At 38.1% G+C, this 19,958-nt stretch overlaps 1 protein-coding gene across 1 annotated transcript; it reads right to left on the minus strand.

Annotated features, from left to right (window-relative positions):
* Positions 1-2,965: 2,965 nt before the first annotated feature.
* On the minus strand, positions 2,966-17,621 carry LOC138026223 (synaptotagmin-7-like). Its single transcript, XM_068873462.1, has 6 exons — positions 16,681-17,621; positions 13,805-13,878; positions 8,184-9,127; positions 7,605-7,937; positions 6,434-6,545; positions 2,966-6,110 (listed from the first exon to the last, which is right to left on the minus strand). Exons 2-6 carry the CDS (start codon positions 13,815-13,817, stop codon positions 5,800-5,802), a joined length of 1,713 nt encoding a protein of 570 aa, XP_068729563.1. The 5' UTR covers positions 13,818-13,878; positions 16,681-17,621; the 3' UTR covers positions 2,966-5,799.
* Positions 17,622-19,958: the final 2,337 nt, after the last annotated feature.

Genomic DNA, 19,958 nt, shown 5'->3' on the forward strand with positions numbered 1-19,958 from the left:
ACCGTCCGCTTTGGTCACGCAAGCGAGCCGAGGGAAGAATGGTGAAAGAGGGAGATGATGACGTCATCAGTGCTTCCAAAGGAAAACACATCACAAAATATAGAATATCCTAGGAAAAGCGGTTCTCTTCAAACTTGCATCAACAATGTACATCAGCAATTGTAATCTAAATGGAGGATTATACTTCATTTGGAGCAAACTGATAATGAAGGATAACCCTTCATTTGAGGAAGAGATCTTGTGGTCTTTTGGGGCGGGACGCTCTTTTCCCGCCTGTCCAACTCTTTGCGGTGAAAAGCCCTCGGAACGAAGTTGGTTTGTTACGAGCAGGAATGTCTGTCTCGCCTGAGCTGAGAACCAGAAGGGACTGGAGCTAAAAGTGTCGCCATGGAGCAAAAAGTGTCGCCATGGTTACTTCATATTCTGCCTCATCTTGCACCTTTCTGAAGGGTCATTATTCATTCCAACAATTATTCGCCGAAGGCGAAGTGATTGTCGGTGAATATTCACCGAGACGAAATAATCACTGAGCCTGAGGCGAATAATTGTTTTAGTATAAATACACAGGTGATTATTTCAAAAAAGAGAAAAAAAAAACATTTCAACGAGAAATCATCTTCATTTACAGTGGCAAAACGACTACTGGCAGCCATTTTGTCCGTCGAGGTGATTATCGCCTGATAATCAACAATTATTGGATGAGGTTGAGCATGTTAGCGATAATTATCAAGGCCAAAGTTTGTGTTATCTGCTGAAGCCGAAGGCTGAGGCGGATAACACAAACTGATGAGGCCTTGATAATTATCGCTAACATGCGAAAACCGAATTCAATAATTGTTTTATTATGCATATTCCTGAGCTGAGCTCCGCCATGACAAAACCGATTAAACTGCTGGTTAGTGTGTCAGGTGATGTCACTTCTGCATGCATAAAACTATTGTCTGTAGGTATGATGTCAATTCTACATATATAAAATCTATTCTTTGTAGGTATGACGTAAGGGAAACAGAGCAAGCAAGAATTAGCTGCGTGCTTATAGCCAATCAAAATCGAGCTGGTGACACCAATGTATTATAATCCGAGATAGCGAGCCAATGAGAGCGCGCGATTTTGTATAATCACCTGTGTATTTATACTAATATCGCTTATTCTTGATTTTGTGATCCATCCTCCAGTGGAACCATGATGACGTCATTAATTTGCTAATTTAAATAACACAAAAACCTGAAATATCTCTGGAAATAAAAACGAATTGGCTCTTCTTTATTATTTTGAAAACTCTTTCAAATAGGTATTAATTCTTTTTAGTTCATAGGCACTTTTTCCAAAATAAAAGGTAGTTCAATCCATCTTAACTCGAGTCGGTAAAGCACAACGGAGGCGGCATCTTATACAATACATACTTAATTGACCGCTCCCCATAGGGGCTTTTCAGGGCCAATGAAACACAACGAAACGACGGAACAGAACAACAACTGTTAAGAATCCCAACTGGCCGGAGACAAGCAAGTTGGCTATTTACAAGTGCAGCTGGGAAGTTGAACCAGGGACTACCAGGAACAAATTTAAAGAGTGGTCAGGGCGGGTCTTGAACCCGGCATCTCCGAATCTCAAGGCAAGCGCCCTAAGGCCACACTGCCTCTTAACTTACAATGTTGACAAAAAGGATTGTGGAAAGAGCGCGAAAAGTCTCTTATTTACAGCATAAACAACTATTTAAATCAATTAGAAATATATTCATCCCTTGCTATCCCCATTTACTGGGGCTTTTCGCTAAAACACCCACTTGCCTTTTGTAAGGGAGGTTGTGGGCTCGAACACTCATTTGAAAATGAGTTTCAAGTCTTCTCGACCATAAAGGACGACTATAAATCACAATCCTTGTTCAGGAAAGTCTCTAACATAAAACGTCAACGAACAAATCCAACACTCTTTGCAGACGTTTCCCGGCGGTATTGCGGTCTCGTCTGGTCTAAAACTATTATACGAAACATAAAACATGCAAGTCAGTGTTGCTTTATATTTTTAATATGAGGAAAGAACCCCACTGCGCACATCTTTCTCGCTTTTTAAATCTCTCAATTCCAGAGCACGCAGTACCACGTGTTTGTGCAAGAGACATCCGAGTGGCAAAATTCACCCACAAGCTGCACCACCGAGGCACATACTAACTGTTGGGTTTTTGAAAAGGCGACATGGAATTGATTGTGTTGATTAACCGGTCACCATTCTCAAATTCATTTTCAGGGAGGATAGTAAACGTCTACTTCAACAATCGTAGACAGAAATAATTAAAGATCAATTTCCTTTTACCATGCTTGAGCGTAATAAATTATCTAGAGGGAATACCCACTAACGAACTATAGCTGTTAAGTGAAGCTTATGATCGTCCCAGTTATGAACGCAATTTCAGCAATTGAGTAGAGAAGCCCTAAACAGGTTAGGGTTTGAACCCGTGACCTCGCGAGGTCTCTACGCAGTTGCTAAAATTGCGTTCATAACTGCGACGATCATAGCTTCACTTGATCACATATCCGAAGTTCAATGTATGATTCATTCATGTATCATTTCGTTCGTTGAAACTATAGTTGATAGCTTGGAAAGATCAGCCAAAAGCCTTTTAAAATTGACAGTCATTAAGCCCTAAAAAAACACTTAAGAAAAAAGCAATTCATTTAGCGATACAATCTGATGTAATTAAAACCACATTTATCGTTTTGACACGAAGCCCACATGAGTCAAACAGCTGACTGTGAGGAACAGGCGACGACCAGGGGACGATTAAGCACCATTAAGCACAAAGGGCTTACGATCGCGATATGCCGGGCACGAGTGGCGCACAAAAGGACTTGTAGGATACTCCCAATAGTACTCTAAAGAAACGTATGCCCGAAAGAATCTTCCGAGAGGAGGAAACAAGCCAATCGGCCAGTAAACAGAATATAAACAAAGACAATGAAGTAAGTTCACATGCTTCCAAATATATTTATTAGATCCACAATCCACAATCCACAATATAACTTTATTCCATCAGTTTTAATAACTAAATACGATATTACATAGTGTCTTCAATAAATACCTAAAAGATCTTTCCACGAGACAAATATTTCCAAAATAAATAATTTGTTAATTTTTCCACTTTGGATCAGTTGTCATCAGTTGATTTTTTAAGCCTTCGTACGACCAGCACATGTTAACAAAGCAAAGCAAGCTTCGCTTATTCTCTTCGAAGGCCTAAAAGGTCAAGATGATATGATCTTTCAACCAATTTATACGTACAATAATATAGATATCTGTTTTCTGGATATGTCATAGCTTTTTCTCGCAGTATACATTTGCTTTTCGCCAGCACTGCAAAACTATCCTTTATTGTTTCAAGAGCATAAAATACCTCAACCTCTTTAACTTAAGTCATTTAAGGACTACTTTACAGCATGTACCGTGGCGGCGCAAACCATAAATCGATGAAAATTTTAAAATGATTAATAAATATCCTAATTGATTCCACAAAAAATTCCATGTTCATTGCAACGACCTAAACTGCCTCGCAGAAAAAAAAGACTGTTTTGGTAGTATTTGCTCCACGCAGCCTAGTGCAAGAGGCACAGACAAATTTGCACCCACACGTATAGAGTGTTTTCACTCACGTGATGAGTAACCCTGTTTTTCCACCGAAACAAAGGAAAGCGTTTGCATGATAATAGAGCTCAATTCTCGGAGGATTAGTTGGGGACACCAACATGGGCGCCGTAACGTCACGTGAAAACACTCTATAACCGACTGATTTACAATTTACCATCTCCAATAACCCTGAAATACGACAGCTTCCACAGGTTAGCATCTATATCCAGCAAAAGCAGAGACCTCTTTCTCGTTTAACCGGCACCTCTGCTAATGTATGGTTAACACTGAGTCACGGGGTTTTTTAATTTTTACGAAGCACTGACCACCCAATATCCTGAAGTCAATCTCCTACTCTGACAAAACTAATATCCCCAGGATTTGTTTCTTCCTTTTTTCAAGGTGGACTATTGAGGTGCAGAAAGACACTAGCCGGTTCATTGTGAACTCTGTTTGTTTTTGCTAACCTTTTAAAAAGTCGTATCCAGCGACGAGGCAGAGCGAAAGATTCTTAGCAAAAAACATTTTATCCATCTCTCACGAGGTCCCATGATTTATGAGTCAAATGGTCAATGAGTCAATGAGCTTTCATTTTATGGGTTAGGGTAACTGTACTAACTCACTGACTCATTGACTCATAAATACTTGATACTCATCTTTCACATGAACATAGTCTAGATCTAGTTACCCTTCTTAACAATCATCCGTCCTCAAACCCATTTCCCCTTGCTTTTCACGGAAAGAGAAAAAAATCGTCTACCCATCGATAAAAGCTAAGTAACGTAGCTGCCATGTAGCTAGACTTGCCACAAGTCGACTGCGAAAGAGAGCGAGCGAGCGAAATCGAGGGACCAAGTCGCGAGTACTCTGGACAGGAGGAAAAGTAACTAAGTAACTAAAAGTAAAAAAATAAAAAATAAATGTAACTAAAAGTAACTAAGAATCAAATTGGGATACTCTTAGCCTCGATTTCCAGCCGTGTTGAGAGTCCGGGTTAACATCCTCCTACCAACGTGTAAATGGGGCATGTTAGAAACACCGCGGGCTCACTCGAGGTTGGAGATCAACGATACTCTTTGTCCAAAAAAACTCATAAAATCTGATCTTGGAAAACAGTTTTCTTAACCTGACTGTTTGAGTGCTTAACATTAGAACAAAAATTCTGTAAATATGAATTTCGCAGAATACGATTGGAAATTGTGGATCACCTTCTGAGATACTCCTTATTTTCATTTAGAAACCCAACGCTGGTAATTTCTGCACCAATGGACCAACCTCAAGTTTCCAAGTCCATTTTGAGGCCCACGCTTGGCCAGTCTCAGGTTTTATAAGTCATATTTCAATGGTAAGCACATTCAGTCGTTTGATCATGCTTTCAGCCCAGGAAAAGTCTTCTATCAATCGTGATAGAAAGTTGAGCAAATCATGTAATCAAAATGTTGATGTCATTTGGGTAACCTGTTTTCTTGTCATAAAAATTAATATGCCAAACATTTCCTGCAAAAGACGATGTTATATTTGTATATTTGTCTTATATTCGAGTAACGAAGACAATAGGACAAAAAAGGGAGAAAAAATACCTGTAACTCCTTGGCTTCACATAAAGGCACATTGGTGTAGCTCAAAATAAAACCAGGTTTAAATGATTTCAACTCACATGCACATTGCTATGCCTTCTTCTTCTTGTAGCACCCGAGATAGATATGTTGGTGGAATACTAAAAGGTGTTTCTAGTTCAATGGATATCCGAAAAAAAAACGGCGCAGTTAAAGTTACTTGTGGCCACCTATAATGATTCTGCACCGATTTACTGTCTTTTATTGGTATGGATTAGTAACTGGATGCCATGATGGAAAATGGATTCTTCACTCATATTTCCACACTTAGTCTTAGATATAGCTGGAAATCTAACGTACATTGCTCCTCGTGTAAACAATCATCCCACCAGTTTTTACTTGTAAATTAATGAAGGCTAGAAGAAAAGATCTCTGAGCCCCTTTGAATTTGGAAATACCAAATAATTGTCGAAATCGGTGAAGATTATTTTAATCTGAATTCTTTTTTAAACTTCAACATATGCATTTCAATGTTGTTTTCATCTTCTATTTGATAAACAGTCTTTTGAAAGGGTTAATATCAATATTTTTTTCTCTTCCTAGTTAACACAACTTACAAGCCCTATTCATGGATCACGTGCCACTGATCAATTGGGCAGTGTGGATTACATACAACCTGACTCCAGTGATCAAACTCTGGTCCATCTCCTGCAGCAGTACTTAACACAACCTGACCGATGCGCTCATGACATCCACTTGAGTCTTGAACCATTACTGTGCACATCAAGGTCATGTGATCAAGTGACATCTTTCCTCCCAAATCAAATGTAAATGTTTGAGCAAACTTGGGATTTACTGTTTTCTTCTTCACACGAGTCTTTTTCTTTGCAAGCCGGTGGTTGGTTGAGAAAAGTTCTAGTTTGACATATGGATCTGAAATTAAAGAACATAAAGGAATACAAATGATAGGTTTGGATGTACATGTACTTTTGTTGGTCTTTAAAAATCAAATAATAAATGTTGGACAGAGTTAGCATATCCTATTTCCTGTGCGCAGTCAGTAAAAAGCCTTCAAAAAATATTTGCATTGTTTAAAGTAAATTGGAGCGTTCTGACAAAGCGACTCAATTCTCACCTTGGTTAATACCGTAGTAAAAATTAGAAAAATTTTAATTCACTGGGATGTTTAAGGAGTGCCCAGAAACAAAATTAGAGGGAAAACTAGTGTGTGTAAACCATGCAGTGTATCCAAATACCTCCAATATTAAGGCTGCTAATCTTTGGTAAGTTCCTTGCTTCTAAAATAGTTACAGACAGTTTACTAGAAAGAGGCTGATGACATACAGATAAATGCAACTCTCCGAGTATCTGAAATGGAAAAAAAACTTTGATACATGAATGAAATTGGATTAATTGTCAGGTTTCATAAAAGACACACATACAAAACAAAAAAAAAAAGATAAAAAAAATGAAATGTATGTTACCTTATTGAAACTGCATCCATTGAAATCTCGGAAAAAAAATCCGAGTTCCAGATGGGATTTGAACCCGTGACTCTCCGTGATCAAGACGGGAGCTCTAACCACTCAACTACTGGAGACTCAATGGTGACCAAGGGTGACTAGAACTGCTTCTCGCAATTATTTTGCATCCAACTAGATCATGGAAGGTCATGGCTTGAAATCCCATCTGGCGCTCGGAGTTTTTCCGAATTTCCGATGGATGCAATTTCAATAACATGTATTTATTCCCACGTTTGCTCAATTGGGAAAATGAAATAAGTGTCAAAAAGATAAGCAATAATAAGATTGAGGGTGCATGGGTGTGGTTACTGCTGAGGAATCCATTGACGAAATTGGATTATAAGGTTTTGGAAATGACACCTGAACCATGCCACTCTTTTAAGACTGAATTCGAAAGTAAATTTAACATGAAACGTTGTAGCAACAATTCCTGCCTATTACTCAAGAATTTTAGGTTCAATATTAGTTGCCCAATGATATAACAGATTCAATGCATTTAGATCGAATACAAACGCTGCCGTAGTTGTTCAATATCAATTTGGAATTAGATGACTACTGCTCATTCGCAAGGTGGTCATGCATTTGTTTGGTAAATGTAAATCTATATCTGCCGATCAAACAACTGAGCCCACACTTCCATTCTTTATCCTTTTCACAACTCTCATATAATTTCAAAAACTCAGTAATAATTCCTAACAGCCTATCAAAACACCGATAAAACGTCACATGTATGAGCTTTATAACCTGTTAAATATGCATTTTAAAAAAGTTATTTCCATTACCGCTCGGTCAATAAATTTTTCATTGCATGTTTGGCTAAGCATGTAGAGAATATTTCAACAATCTTCAATTAAAGACATCACTTTGATTATACTGTAGGACACTATAATTATTTTCGGCTTACATTCTGGAAGTGGTGTGGTCTCAATTCCTTCCAGACATTAACTTCGTCGCCTGATAGATCCATTGTACCCAATGTCAGAATCACTTCTCCTATAACAACATTGCGTGACACAGGTTGATGATGAATGACGAGAAATTGTAACGCAAGTTGTCGTATGTCAGACAGCGTAAGTCCACTGATGATGAACAGTTCATTCCACACAGGATGCAAGTTCTTCTCAATCACTGTAGTCCTGTGGTTATGCCTTCTTGATGGAAGTGCATATACTCGTATGTAGGGTGAAGAAGTGTTGTTACGTAGGTCCTTAGGGGGTAATTCCCGTGCTTGGAGAATCTAGGTCCAATAAAAATAACAAACAAATTATGATGCCCACTTCTAAATAATTATTCCAACTCTCCCACAATACAAGGGGGTTAGGAACCATATTTGCAGTGATAATTCAGCATCAACTTTTGACTAGGTTAACTACTGCAATGATTGATGACAAAGACGAATTTGAACCAGAGAGTCACAGATTAAATGAAAAGTACAATAATGGTTGGATCTTTCTACAGATATATAAAGACAATTAAGGACTACCTTTATGAACAAGTCACATGTTGTCTGCTTGTAATGCAGGGCTACGTTCAGTCTCCCCAATCCACTGTGGGAACTTCTACGTCTACCATCCTTGCGCGAGTGTATAACTTTGGAAGGAATGTTCACAGGGATCCTGGCAGGTGTTGCTTGTTTGCTCTGATCACCCTCAACACCACTAGTACTTTCTTTTTTTTTTCCAGTTCCTCCCAAACTCCTGTCTGTACTTCTCTTTCTCTCCTGACTTGATCTTGAGGGTACTGATACATTATCTAAGCTACGAGAAGGCTTAGGAGACCTCCTGATTGGCAAAACTTGTGAATCAGAATGACTCTGTCCACTGGGATCTGCATCGGGTACATGAGCTTTTGTGGTACTCATGTCATCTCTAGATTCTACTCGCGTGATTGTTATGAGCGGCTTCACAGGAATAGGCCTTACAAATTCAAATGACTTGCTACTACTTTTTGGAAAATTTCTTGGGGACTTAACATCCGAGCTCTTTCTTTGCTCGTAGATACTTTCAGAGCTTTCTCCACTGGATGTACTAAGTTGAAGAAGTGAAGTTCTCCTAACTGTTGGCACATTAAGAGCCTCAAAACTTCCCAGACTGTGCCTTTTTTCTGGCAAGCCAGAATCATCTGGGGCTGTTCGGTACGATCCTGAATCTTCACTAAAAAATGATTTTTCTTCTACAGGCGATGTCTGTATTGAAGTTGCACTGCTACTTTTACGAGTTCCATGATGAGAATGCTGCACAAATTTCTGTACAATCCTTGGTACAAAAGGTGGAATATAGGGGTCACGACAGGTATGCGCATCCCTTCGCCAAAGACGAGGCTCTTGTGAACGATCCTCAAGCTTACGCCGGCAGCAGCAATATACCACGTATATCGACACAAGAACCACAACTGGAATACCAGTTGCTAAGCCAGCTGCCACCACCACTAAAACAAAAAGACTACTATGAGGTAAAAATAGTTACAAAAACAGCAAAGAAAAAAAGAGTTTTCTTTTACCACGAATTGGAAGAACATTGAAAAGTCCTTGCTAGCAAAAATGTTGGGAAACGAAGATTGATGCAGATCTTGATCTGCGGGGAAAGTTTCATGGTTCAAGTTTATTGGCATCATAATAATAATATTATTATTGTTTCACCACCAATCATAAAATACTGCTCTTTGCACTGTCATGAACAAACAAACCAAGCACAGAAAATGGGAAGGACTACTCACAAAAAAACAGAAAAACTAGACACATACAAAACCACCTGATCTTAACACCTTGAAGAAGAAATGTCCTTTATGATGTGAATAAGCTAAGGAACAACAAGGTAGCAAAAATATGGGTAGATACAAAACAGAGGTCTCAGGTCTCTGTTTTACCAATACAAATGCAAACCTACATATTCAATATAGCTAACCTAGGCCTAAAAACGTCAATAATAAAAACAACCAGTTGCCTTAAAGGATTTCAAAATCAGCAAATTAATAAGAACCATATTATGTTGGAAATGTCCAGTTTCAATAAATAAAATTAATTGTCCTCAGTAGCAATTTAAGGATCTGAATTTGTGTTTAAATGGACGAAATGATATATGAAGTGAATCAGATATTTAACTGCGGATATGAAAGTAAAGCTATGATCGTTGCAGCTATGAACGCAATTTTAGCGATTTCACTTTGATGAACCAAACAGTGTTTTTGAAGTTCATATTTAATCAAGACATGTTTCGAATGAAACATCATCCATTGTCAGTTGTACAATGAGGAATAAAGTGAAGTTGTGCAATAAGTAGTGTAACAAAGTGAGATATAACATGAATAATTAATGATGAAGGTGAGAACAGAAAAAAAAAAATTAAACTATTTAAGCTAAGAAGAGAGACTAATTAGTATGAAAGGGATAAATTAAGATGTTTGACTTGGGAATTTAAAGATGGCTGCTCCCAAAGGATATGCATGGCTTCTTTAATTTTCAATTGGAAACGTGTGGAAGCAGAGTGGAGGATTTTAAAGCAATCTTCTGAACAAAGGGAGCGACATTTTTCAGAACCTCTCAAGTGCTTAAAGATGTCGGAATGTTTGTCGGAGGCGAGATGTTCACAGATGCGAGTGGCGTAGAGAAGCGTGAAAAAGTCAGGACTTCAACAGTTTATTTAGCTCCTAGGCTCAACTATTTAATTAATTAAAATTGTAATTATGATTATTTTATCTATTTATTTGTTTGTATCCAACTTTAAATTGTATATTAACTATAAACTGAGTAAATAAAATTCTATGCTATTCTATTCATAGCTCAGTTGGTTAGAGCACCACATCGGCATTGTCCATTTTACAGTTGTGTGCTTAGATACGTGGTCTGTGAATGAAAGCGAGACTGGAGTTGACCTTGTTTTGATACTTGTTTACCTCACTGTTTTTCTTATGTAAATTCTTACCAATTAGCATGACAACAACATCCTTAACATAAGAAAAGGAGGGAGGTCTGTATCATAACAAGGTCAACACCAGCCTCACTTTCATTTAAAGGCCAGGTAACTAAGCACACTACTGTAAAGAGGTCTATTGCGAGGTCATGGGTTCAATCCCTGTTAAAGTCCTTAATTTTTGCCGCTTCTCTACGCAATTGCTAAAATTGCGTTCATAACTGCAAGGATCATAGCTTTACTTGATGTCATATTTGCAGTTCAATAATTAAATTAGTACTAACAATTAATTATTTAATTAATTAATTTATTTAAACTAGACATTTCCTATATAAAATGGTTCTCAATTGCTAACTGTTAAATCCTTTAAGACAACTACATTGAGAAAAAAATGACATCACCCACTCATGAGATTAAACAAATAAACTGTGTGTGACTGCATGCCATTGACTTCATCTTCAGCTGGGGAGTGTTAAGCTTTCCCAATGTTGTGGTTTTCTATCAAAAAACTGAGGCGTAGATTATAAGAACTCTCATGTTTATCAGCGAAGCAACTAAACTAAACAGCTAAAATCCCCCGAACGTAAAATCACTGTCCCTTTTTTTAATAGGGTGGCCTGGGTACTACCAACACGACAACTGCAGGACGGAACTGGAAACTACGCAATATACACGACACCCAACTTTCAAATCATATTTCCATAAATATCACCTGAATTTGTGTCAGAGTCTTTTCAGAGGAAGCTTTATACCACATAAAATTCTCTGGAATAGTGTTATGCCAAAATGCAGTTTTTTCCCTTGGTGGTATTCCCCAGGGGACTAAATTAGCCCCTATGCTCTTTGCAATCCTTGTTAACCGATTAGTTTCCTCCTGGCCACTACGTGCCAAGTATGTAGATGTTACCATCATCTGCGAGGTTGTGCCTCGGTGTAACCCGACTTATCTACAAATCTTAGTTAACGAAATCAATGAGTTCGCAACTTGTAGAGGGACACGACTTAATCCAAAACATTGTAAGGAGATGGAGACTTCTTAAAATGCCAATGCGGTAACCTCCAGCCCTTAGTGGTTGGTGACGCAGTAGCCAAGCGAGTTGACAACTACAGGCTCCTAGGGGTCTACATTAGTTCTGACTTGTCCTGGAATGAGCATGTTGACTTCATCGTTAAGAAGGCCACCAAACGACTACATTCATTAAGGGTACTCAGGAAGGCTGGCGTTCAGCAAGCAGATCTTGTTCGCATTTATTGTTCTTTGATCCAGTCTGTTCTAGAATACGGCACGCCAGTGTGGTCCGCCCTTCCTGGGTACCTTAGTAACGTTATTGAGTCGGTGCAGAGGAGAGCATTAAGGATAATTTGTCCCTTCGTTGAATATGAGGCTTCACTTATTAGTACTGGTCTTCTCTCTCTTGAAGCCTGCCGTGCAAATCTGTCAGCTAAGTTTTTTAGTATGGCTAAGGAGACCCCACCCATAAGAGAAAGTTAGCCATGGCTACACATTAAGATCTGGGTCAGCTAGAGATGTAAAGGTGAACGCGCGTACCGAAAGGTTCAGGAGTTTTATCACCATGCGCTATGTTTAAATGTATGTGATGTATATAATTTTACTGTTCGACCACTACAGTAATTCAGCTTTTGCTGCGAGAGTATGATGAATAACCTGTACTACAGTAAAGGAAGTTTTTTTAATCTGCACAATTCTGCTTTAAAAGTACTCTACCCTATGTAAGCAACAAGAACACTGCCAGAAGACTACAAATAGCTAGACACTGTTATAGACACCCAGAGCTCAGCACCCACTCACTCGCTTAGTGTTATGGGACCCAACACATGGACATTAAGGGAGAGGTAGGCCCAAGCAAGACTACATCGCAATGCTAAAGAGGGACACAGGAACATCAAGTGTTAATGAGATATCTTGTTTGATGAAAGAGTACAGTCTAGAGGAGTCATGTGGCCATCCGCCTATGGGCGACCAAGTGAGTGTGCGTGTATGCTTTACGTCTTTCCCTTTTCTGGACATAGAGACTGGGGGAAGAATATGGCACTCAAGAGCGCATATGCCACTGGCAGTGGATTACCTGGAGCATGGCACATATATTTGCAATTATGACATTCTTAATGCAGAGCTCTCAAGTCTTAAAGTTTCCAAAGAGTGAGATGCTTGCTGCTATAATGAATTACTAGCAAAGGCAAATATGCCAAGCCTGCAAAATAGAAGGATTCAGGACATGTACATACTCATATACAAAGCCACCTATGCAACTACACCAACACCTTTTAGTGGTCTTCTGTCATTAAGAAGTAATAAATGTGATCTGTGTGGTAAAATGAAGCTTATTCTACCAAGAGCAAACACGTCTAAGTATGGACTCCAGACTTTTAGGTACTATGGTCCGAAGATGTGGAACTCCTGGCAGGATGAACTAAGAACTGCTCCCACCATTAAAAACTTTGAAAAATAACATTCAATACTTGTAATTGCTATTTATGCTGTACATAGACTTTTATTCAATCTTCTTGCTTTCATACTATTTAGTTTTATTATTTAGTCATATATAATTTAATTAATTTTATTTCCTTTCAATTTCCTAATGTGTATATTCTCCGCTTATTCCTTAGCTGATTTTTGACTCGAATACTTTCACTTCTCAACTAATTTTCATAAATTATTTGTTAACTCAACACATTAGCTGACTGTATATGCTAGGGGCCTAACAAGCTCCAATTGATTCGAGTATAAATAAAGTTATGTATGTATGTATTGTGCATTAAAATGCACAGGTGTCCTGTGTTTGTTGTGCTGGGAAATTTTTGAAATTTAAATGTCTCAAATTGCTGGAAATGCACCATTTTGTTTTTTCCATGCTGCTTGCTAAGGTGATAAGGAAGCCCATGTTATTATGGTCAGCCTGAGCTTACATATTGGCCTATACGTCATAATACACTGAAAGTCCTGAAAAAACAGGAATTTGGTTGCACACAAACAGATTGAGCATTGGCTGAAGTTCGGTGCCTGTAAGGGAAATGAATTCGGAATTCATGAGCACTTCTGAAAGCTTTGAAGGTAGAGTTACCAACCAGAAGAGTGCTAGTGCCTGAGAAATGCTTGTGTCAATGTGAGATTGCATCGAAATGCATGAGACTCACGCCCAATGCATGAGACTTGAGAGCTCTGATAATAATTTACCTGAACTATTCATTTCCAGTGGTCAGGGGCACCATCAGCACTATAGATCAGTTTGGGAACTGATTACAAACCACCTAAGGAAAGATCAAAGGTGAAAAAGATATATAATTATTTAAAAGAAGAGTGCATAGTAGTTGCTGAAATCTCCTCTTGTAAGTGCATGTAACATTATGATTTTGATCTTGTCATACAACTTGTTCATACCACTTATAGAAAAAAATGAAATGGGGTTCAAGCTGTCTAAATGTACAATCATGGCACATCCATACAATACCCCTGTGGGACTAACACATGTTATGTGGCTTGATTTTAGAGTTTCTGTCCTTTCATAGGCACTGATAAAAAAAAATGCACAACTTGGAGACTTTTTTAACTGACTTTTGTCTTAAGTCAAGCCTTGCTATCACTGCTCATTTCTTTTACAAAAATACATCACAAAATATTTAAACACAAAGACCAATCAGTGTTCCACAAATTCTTCTAGACATTGTTTAATTATGATTTAATTTGAGGGGGCATTAGAACAGATTAGAACAAAGAGCTCTCTTTACCCTTATCCACACCCAACTAGTGAACTAACGCAAATCCTGCATTTTAATTGGCTACTAGAGGACTATTAGTAACAGTCCTCGAGTAGCGAAAAGCGTGACACTTTCTTTCATTTTATTCCCAAATAAATATTTCTTCAACTTGCATTAGCTAACTTTATAATTGCCTTTTCTGTCCAGCTAGTTGGGTGATACTAAAACAATTAGACCCTTCGCCCTCATGGGCCACAGGTCAATGGCCCATTCAACTTCGCCTCATGGGCTATTGACCTGTAGCCCTTGTGGGTTAGCATGGAAATGCTCATGGAACAAATTACTACTCGTGCCAACAAGACAGCAAATACTTGTAGAAAACTTCCTTGCACCCAAAACTGATTTGAGACTGCAGAGATGTGAAAAAAAAGGATGCTAAGAAGCCATAACAAAACTCATGACAATTTGCCACATTTTGTTCATTATTGTGGCGAGGTTTTCAGCAAATTTTATATTTTCCACATGAAATCTCTTGGCACACTGTTTCCTTCGCATTTGAGTAAAATAACAAACGACAATTCAAATTTCTTCTTAAAGATCAAACATTATGCATGACTCATGAATGTCTGACAAATCTGTTATTAATGCAAGGCTCACTGTAAAATATAGAACAATGTTTCAAATTAATTGACCATTAACTAGTTTCTGAAATACTTTTTTTCTGATTGTTTCACATGTCCTCGAATAGACTAGTACCTGAATTGTATGAAATGAAAATAATTATATGCCTTAGAGAATAAATTAAAATTATTGACAGTCGTTAAAAATCAATCCAGTATATTAAACTGTGAGAAATAAATTTACAGACGAGATTGTTATGGTTTTGATTACCAGCCTTAAATAAATTAAGAAAATGCTTTTCTTTTTCACACGCCAAACTCTCTGTGATTCATCAAGTTATAAATAAAACAACATGATAATAAATAAAATGCTCACTTTTATTGTGCCGAACCAATACGACCTTACTTCTTTTTTAGGAAGAGCTTCATGCGACATTTTCGCTGCTTTCTCAATTAAACACTTTTCACAGTTCAACCAAAAAAAAAACTGACATGATAAACTTGTCAGTTTCGATTGCTATTTCTCTCTTTAGTACAAACCAATAGAAGTACTATAAATGAAAAGTAATTTTATTTCTCTTTCATACAAATCTGCGAGAGATTTTCGCAGCTGGTCTCACTCGAAACATTCGACTTGTGGTCTTACACAGAGCAGCTGCTCGAGATAGCGACATTTCCAAGAGCACCGAAAGCCCAATTATCTCTCAGCGAAAGAAACATAATAATTGTAAACCATGGCCAATGTTATGGCTCTGAAAACATTTTCTCATGAGAACCAGCGCTGACCTCTCCTATAAAATATGGGGGTTTCAAAAACAAACAATGATCTGTTGAGCGTTCTCATGTGCATGTATAAATTTTCATATATTTTTAACATAAAAAGTTTGCTTCTGAGTAAATGGCCTCCAGAATATGGCTTTGCGAATAGGTGTATGGAGTAAGTAGCACAGGCGAAATTACAAAATTAATGTTCGAGCAAGAATACATCCACACGCGATACAGTACAAGGTGGAATAAATAATTTATTGTTGACATTCAAGCAGTCCTGATGGATCGAAAAGTAATCCAGAACCTAGTTAGCCAGTGCAAGAGTATTTTTAAAGACTTGCTATTTTGAATTAATAACAAAAACTGTTTGATAAAACCACAAAAGTTGAGTTTAGAACCATCAGAGTAGGAAGAAAAAAAGAGTGACAAACACAATAGATGAAAACTTGCTTAACTTTATAAAAGCAAGCTTGAAAGAATCAGTCTTCAAAAGTATAAATTTGCGTACATGGCATCTGTAAGATCATCGAAAAAATTCCTAAAAGAAACCATAAACCCAACACAAAAATAAACGAGGATTTGATAACAAAGGAATATTATTTTCACGCCTTCCGAAGCGAAAATGTCGACGACCTTTATTTGATGCACAGTCTTAATTCGATTTTTTTTGCGAACACTTCATTACAATGTGGATCTAGTGCGTAAAATTAAAAATTTATGCCGCATTTTCGAGGTAGTCGTTTCTTTGAAACGTCTCCTTGTATAACAATCATCGTGGGAAAGCGATAAAGTTACGTATGAGTGACAAAAAGCCCTAACTTGGGAGATTATTATGCGCCAAATTGAACTGTCGAATAACATAGACCCACTCCATTAAACCCAAATTCTAATGAAAACTTGGACCATTTTTCCGCGACCGAAGAATGTTCAAACTTTTTTAAAAGCCACACAATCGACTTGAGCTTACCTCCCATAGAGAATGGTGTCTTTAGATATGAGAACATCAACACAACAGCCATTTTCACCTTGTTTTTTCGCTGAAAGACTTTCGCGTCCCATTATAACCATGAAACAGGGCAACATAAACACACAAAATGCATGCGGCCAACCGACATGTTCATATAGCAACAATGAATGGCATCAATGGGTTTGAATGCTATAGTCTGAAAACACCAAAAAATGACTTTCAGGCGGTTGAAGGTATAAGAAGCGCCTTGATGTCAGAGATGTCAACTGAAGGAAGGCTTTCCACCTGAATCAAGCATTCATTAGTCAGTTCAAACACCAGTTTCCGCTTCTAGTTCCGGAATAAATATGCCTTACGAATAGATAATGAGCAACATAGACCAATCAGCTGAAGGTGCATAATGGCAAATCCTCACAGACATAATTAAAATTTTAAAAGCATGGGTCCGGTGATTGTGGGAAGAATTAACGTAAAACAAGGGAAGCAATTTCGTGATTTAGTAGCTCTTTACAATTACTATGCAAATAACTTCTCCGATGCAGTGGTTATATACTTTCAAACAGCCAGAACTTTCCTTGAAAGAGTAGCTCTCGTCAAGTACATGTATCTATTGAATCTTTCCTAGCCCCGTGCAGAACATCGATCAAATGTGGCCAGTAGAATATCGAAAAGTCAGAGTGCATTTCACATGCCACTGAACTCATTGACGTCCACATGTCAACCCCAACAGTTACGTGTTTAAATGAAGGCTTTCCACCCAAAAGAACTACACACTCGCCGCAAACATTCAAGCAATAAAGCTTCCACGTTTCAGACGTTTTTTCCGCAGGTCACCCCATAGACATTGGATACAGGTATACCCCCACGGTAACGCGTAAGTGGGCTCTCGTAATCCTAAAAAAAATGGGTTTACCTCGGTGTAAAAACCTGTGAAACATTCTCTTTGTTTTGTTTGCTTGTGGAAGGTTTAGGTCATTGTTTGGTGTTTTTTTGGCTTATTTGTTTTCCTTTGTGTTACGTCATCCGTGAGTTTCACAGATTTTTACACCAAGGATGAGCCTAAAAAATTCAGGCGAGGAATAAAATATCGCTCATATTACCAATATAGGGTAAATATTTTCTGTTAATTTATTTATAAAAGGTTGAAATTGTAATATCCGAAAGAAAGAGTCCATCATTGACTGCCAAGGTATTTAAATAGAGTGACGTACGTTCTTCAATTTGGTACCGTCAATGAAAACGTCGGCTTCCAGACCGATACACAGTTTCCTTTTTCGTGGTACTGACGTTCAACCCCATTTTTTTAGCCACGTCATTATAACCTGTTAGAAGAATTTACAATCCATCAGCTGAGTCAGTGAAGATGGCAAAATCATCAGCGTACTGCGCCTCTCTAAAGTATTTTTTAATGGGCCAATATCCCCTTAAATGACATTCGTAGAAGCAGGGACAAATAATTTAACGGGAATTAGTCGGCAAAAGTGCAAGGGTTAGTGATTCTTTTGCTACGGTTAAATGCAGGTGTTTCGCTTCACTTGAGGGCTGGAGTTGGGAGACACTTTATGAGGTAAATAATAAATATTATTTGTAGTCCCAGATGTGCGTAATGTTCAAGTTGGGGAGACGAGAATGGGGACAATTCATTACCCTTATCAAAATACTCATGCATTTCAGGACATATCTACCCCTTCCCCAATTAACTGACACAGACACAAAGATTGGCTGCGTGCAAATGCCTCTTTGAGGCTGCAGCCATTTATTGTAATTTAAGTATCTTAGGTTACTATCATTGCAACAAGAGTAGATTTATACCTGTGAAAAAGGTTTTCAGGACCTTCTCGATAGAATTATCCTTTATTTTGTCCTGAAAGCCTTTCCCTGAGAAATTATTGGTGTACAAGATGTCACATTAATAATTCCTATTTTGGCAACAACATAAATAACATGAATAGTTTACCTACGAAAAAGGTTTTGAGGATCTTCTCAAATAGAATATCCTTTATTTTGTTCTTAAAGCCTTTGCATGCTTAGTCTATTGGTGTACATGTTGCATTAATAGTATTATTTAGAATAATTTCCAGAGTTACTTTCATTGGGCCAACTAAACGGTTCCAGCTATTCTTGAACTTATTATGTAACCTAAACGTAAACTAAAACCCTAAAAGATTTACATGACCTGAAGTAAGAACAGCAATCAGATGACTGACTGGCCACACTTAGAATTCACAGCATTGAACATTCAGCTTAGAAGGCAACAAACTCCATTACCGGTATGTGAATAAAACTTATAGAGAAGCTCTTCCACTTGAACTATCAGTTTTATCCATTGTCATCAACTTGAGTGAGAGACAACATGCCACTAAGTTCTGCCAAAAATATTACGAATGTCCTTAATTTTTTATATCCATCATAAATACTAGGCACTTGCTTCCTTTCACTTTTCACCTCTTCCTACTCCTATTCCTCCCAACCTTACTCCAGCCTCACAGCACAACCACACCCGCTGGCCGGCTAAGGCCCGATTCAAACGTCGCACTTCTGCCGAGTTGAACTCAATTAAATTGAGTTCGAATTAAGATTGACAAAAGTTCGACAGCTAATTCAGACGTTGCGTCGCGTCTAAGTCTAAGTATGCCTGTCGAACTTGGGGCAGAAATTCGACAGGTGATCCAGATGTCGCACTTCTGCCGACCTTAAATCAAAAGAAACTATGGCAAGCATTCTTGTGTTCATTTCCTTTGTTCGCCTTCAGCGAAAAATTAAAATTGACCAAGAATTATACGCTTACATTGGTCTAGGTTCAAGTTACAAATCTGAGGTAGATTCACGTCGACTACAAAATGAAATTTCAGCTGAATTGTCCGAGAGGGCATTCACAAACGTTCAATTTACATCGATCATTACTTGTGTTTTCTCAATTCTGTCAAAGCAACAATGTAAACTTGTAATCTTACCAAATAATTTCTTTTCCAAGCATCGACTTGTGGTCAGTGAATGTCGAAGTCTACGAAGATAATTTCCCCTCAAAATCAAAGCGGCGTTTGCCTTTGAACATGGCCTTGAAAAACGTCTCCGAACACTCTGCTTGCATTTTGAGGATAAAGGCTAGCCTAATGTAGAGTTTACGACGTTTTACAGGAAAAGTAGAGAACAAGACAAATACAACGTTTCTCCTCTGATCTTTGCCTCGAATTGAAACAGGTTGCAGCGCTTTTTCCCGCTTTTTCGCCAAGATATGGGATGGGTCCCGATTCCCGAAGGAAATCCTCCCAATGTAG

The sequence above is a fragment of the Montipora capricornis genome, chromosome 12 (genome assembly GCF_036669925.1).
Source record: "Montipora capricornis isolate CH-2021 chromosome 12, ASM3666992v2, whole genome shotgun sequence".
Classification (NCBI taxonomy): domain Eukaryota; kingdom Metazoa; phylum Cnidaria; class Anthozoa; order Scleractinia; family Acroporidae; genus Montipora; species Montipora capricornis.

Bases quoted from the DNA above. Each gene is read 5' to 3' on its own strand.
- LOC138026223 (XM_068873462.1), bottom strand. The intron at 7,938-8,183 runs GTAGTCCTTAAT...TATTGGACCTAG, and splicing joins CATGTGACTTGTTCATAAAG to ATTCTCCAAGCACGGGAATT. The intron at 6,111-6,433 runs GTATTTGGATAC...CTTTAATTTCAG, and splicing joins TAGCAGCCTTAATATTGGAG to ATCCATATGTCAAACTAGAA.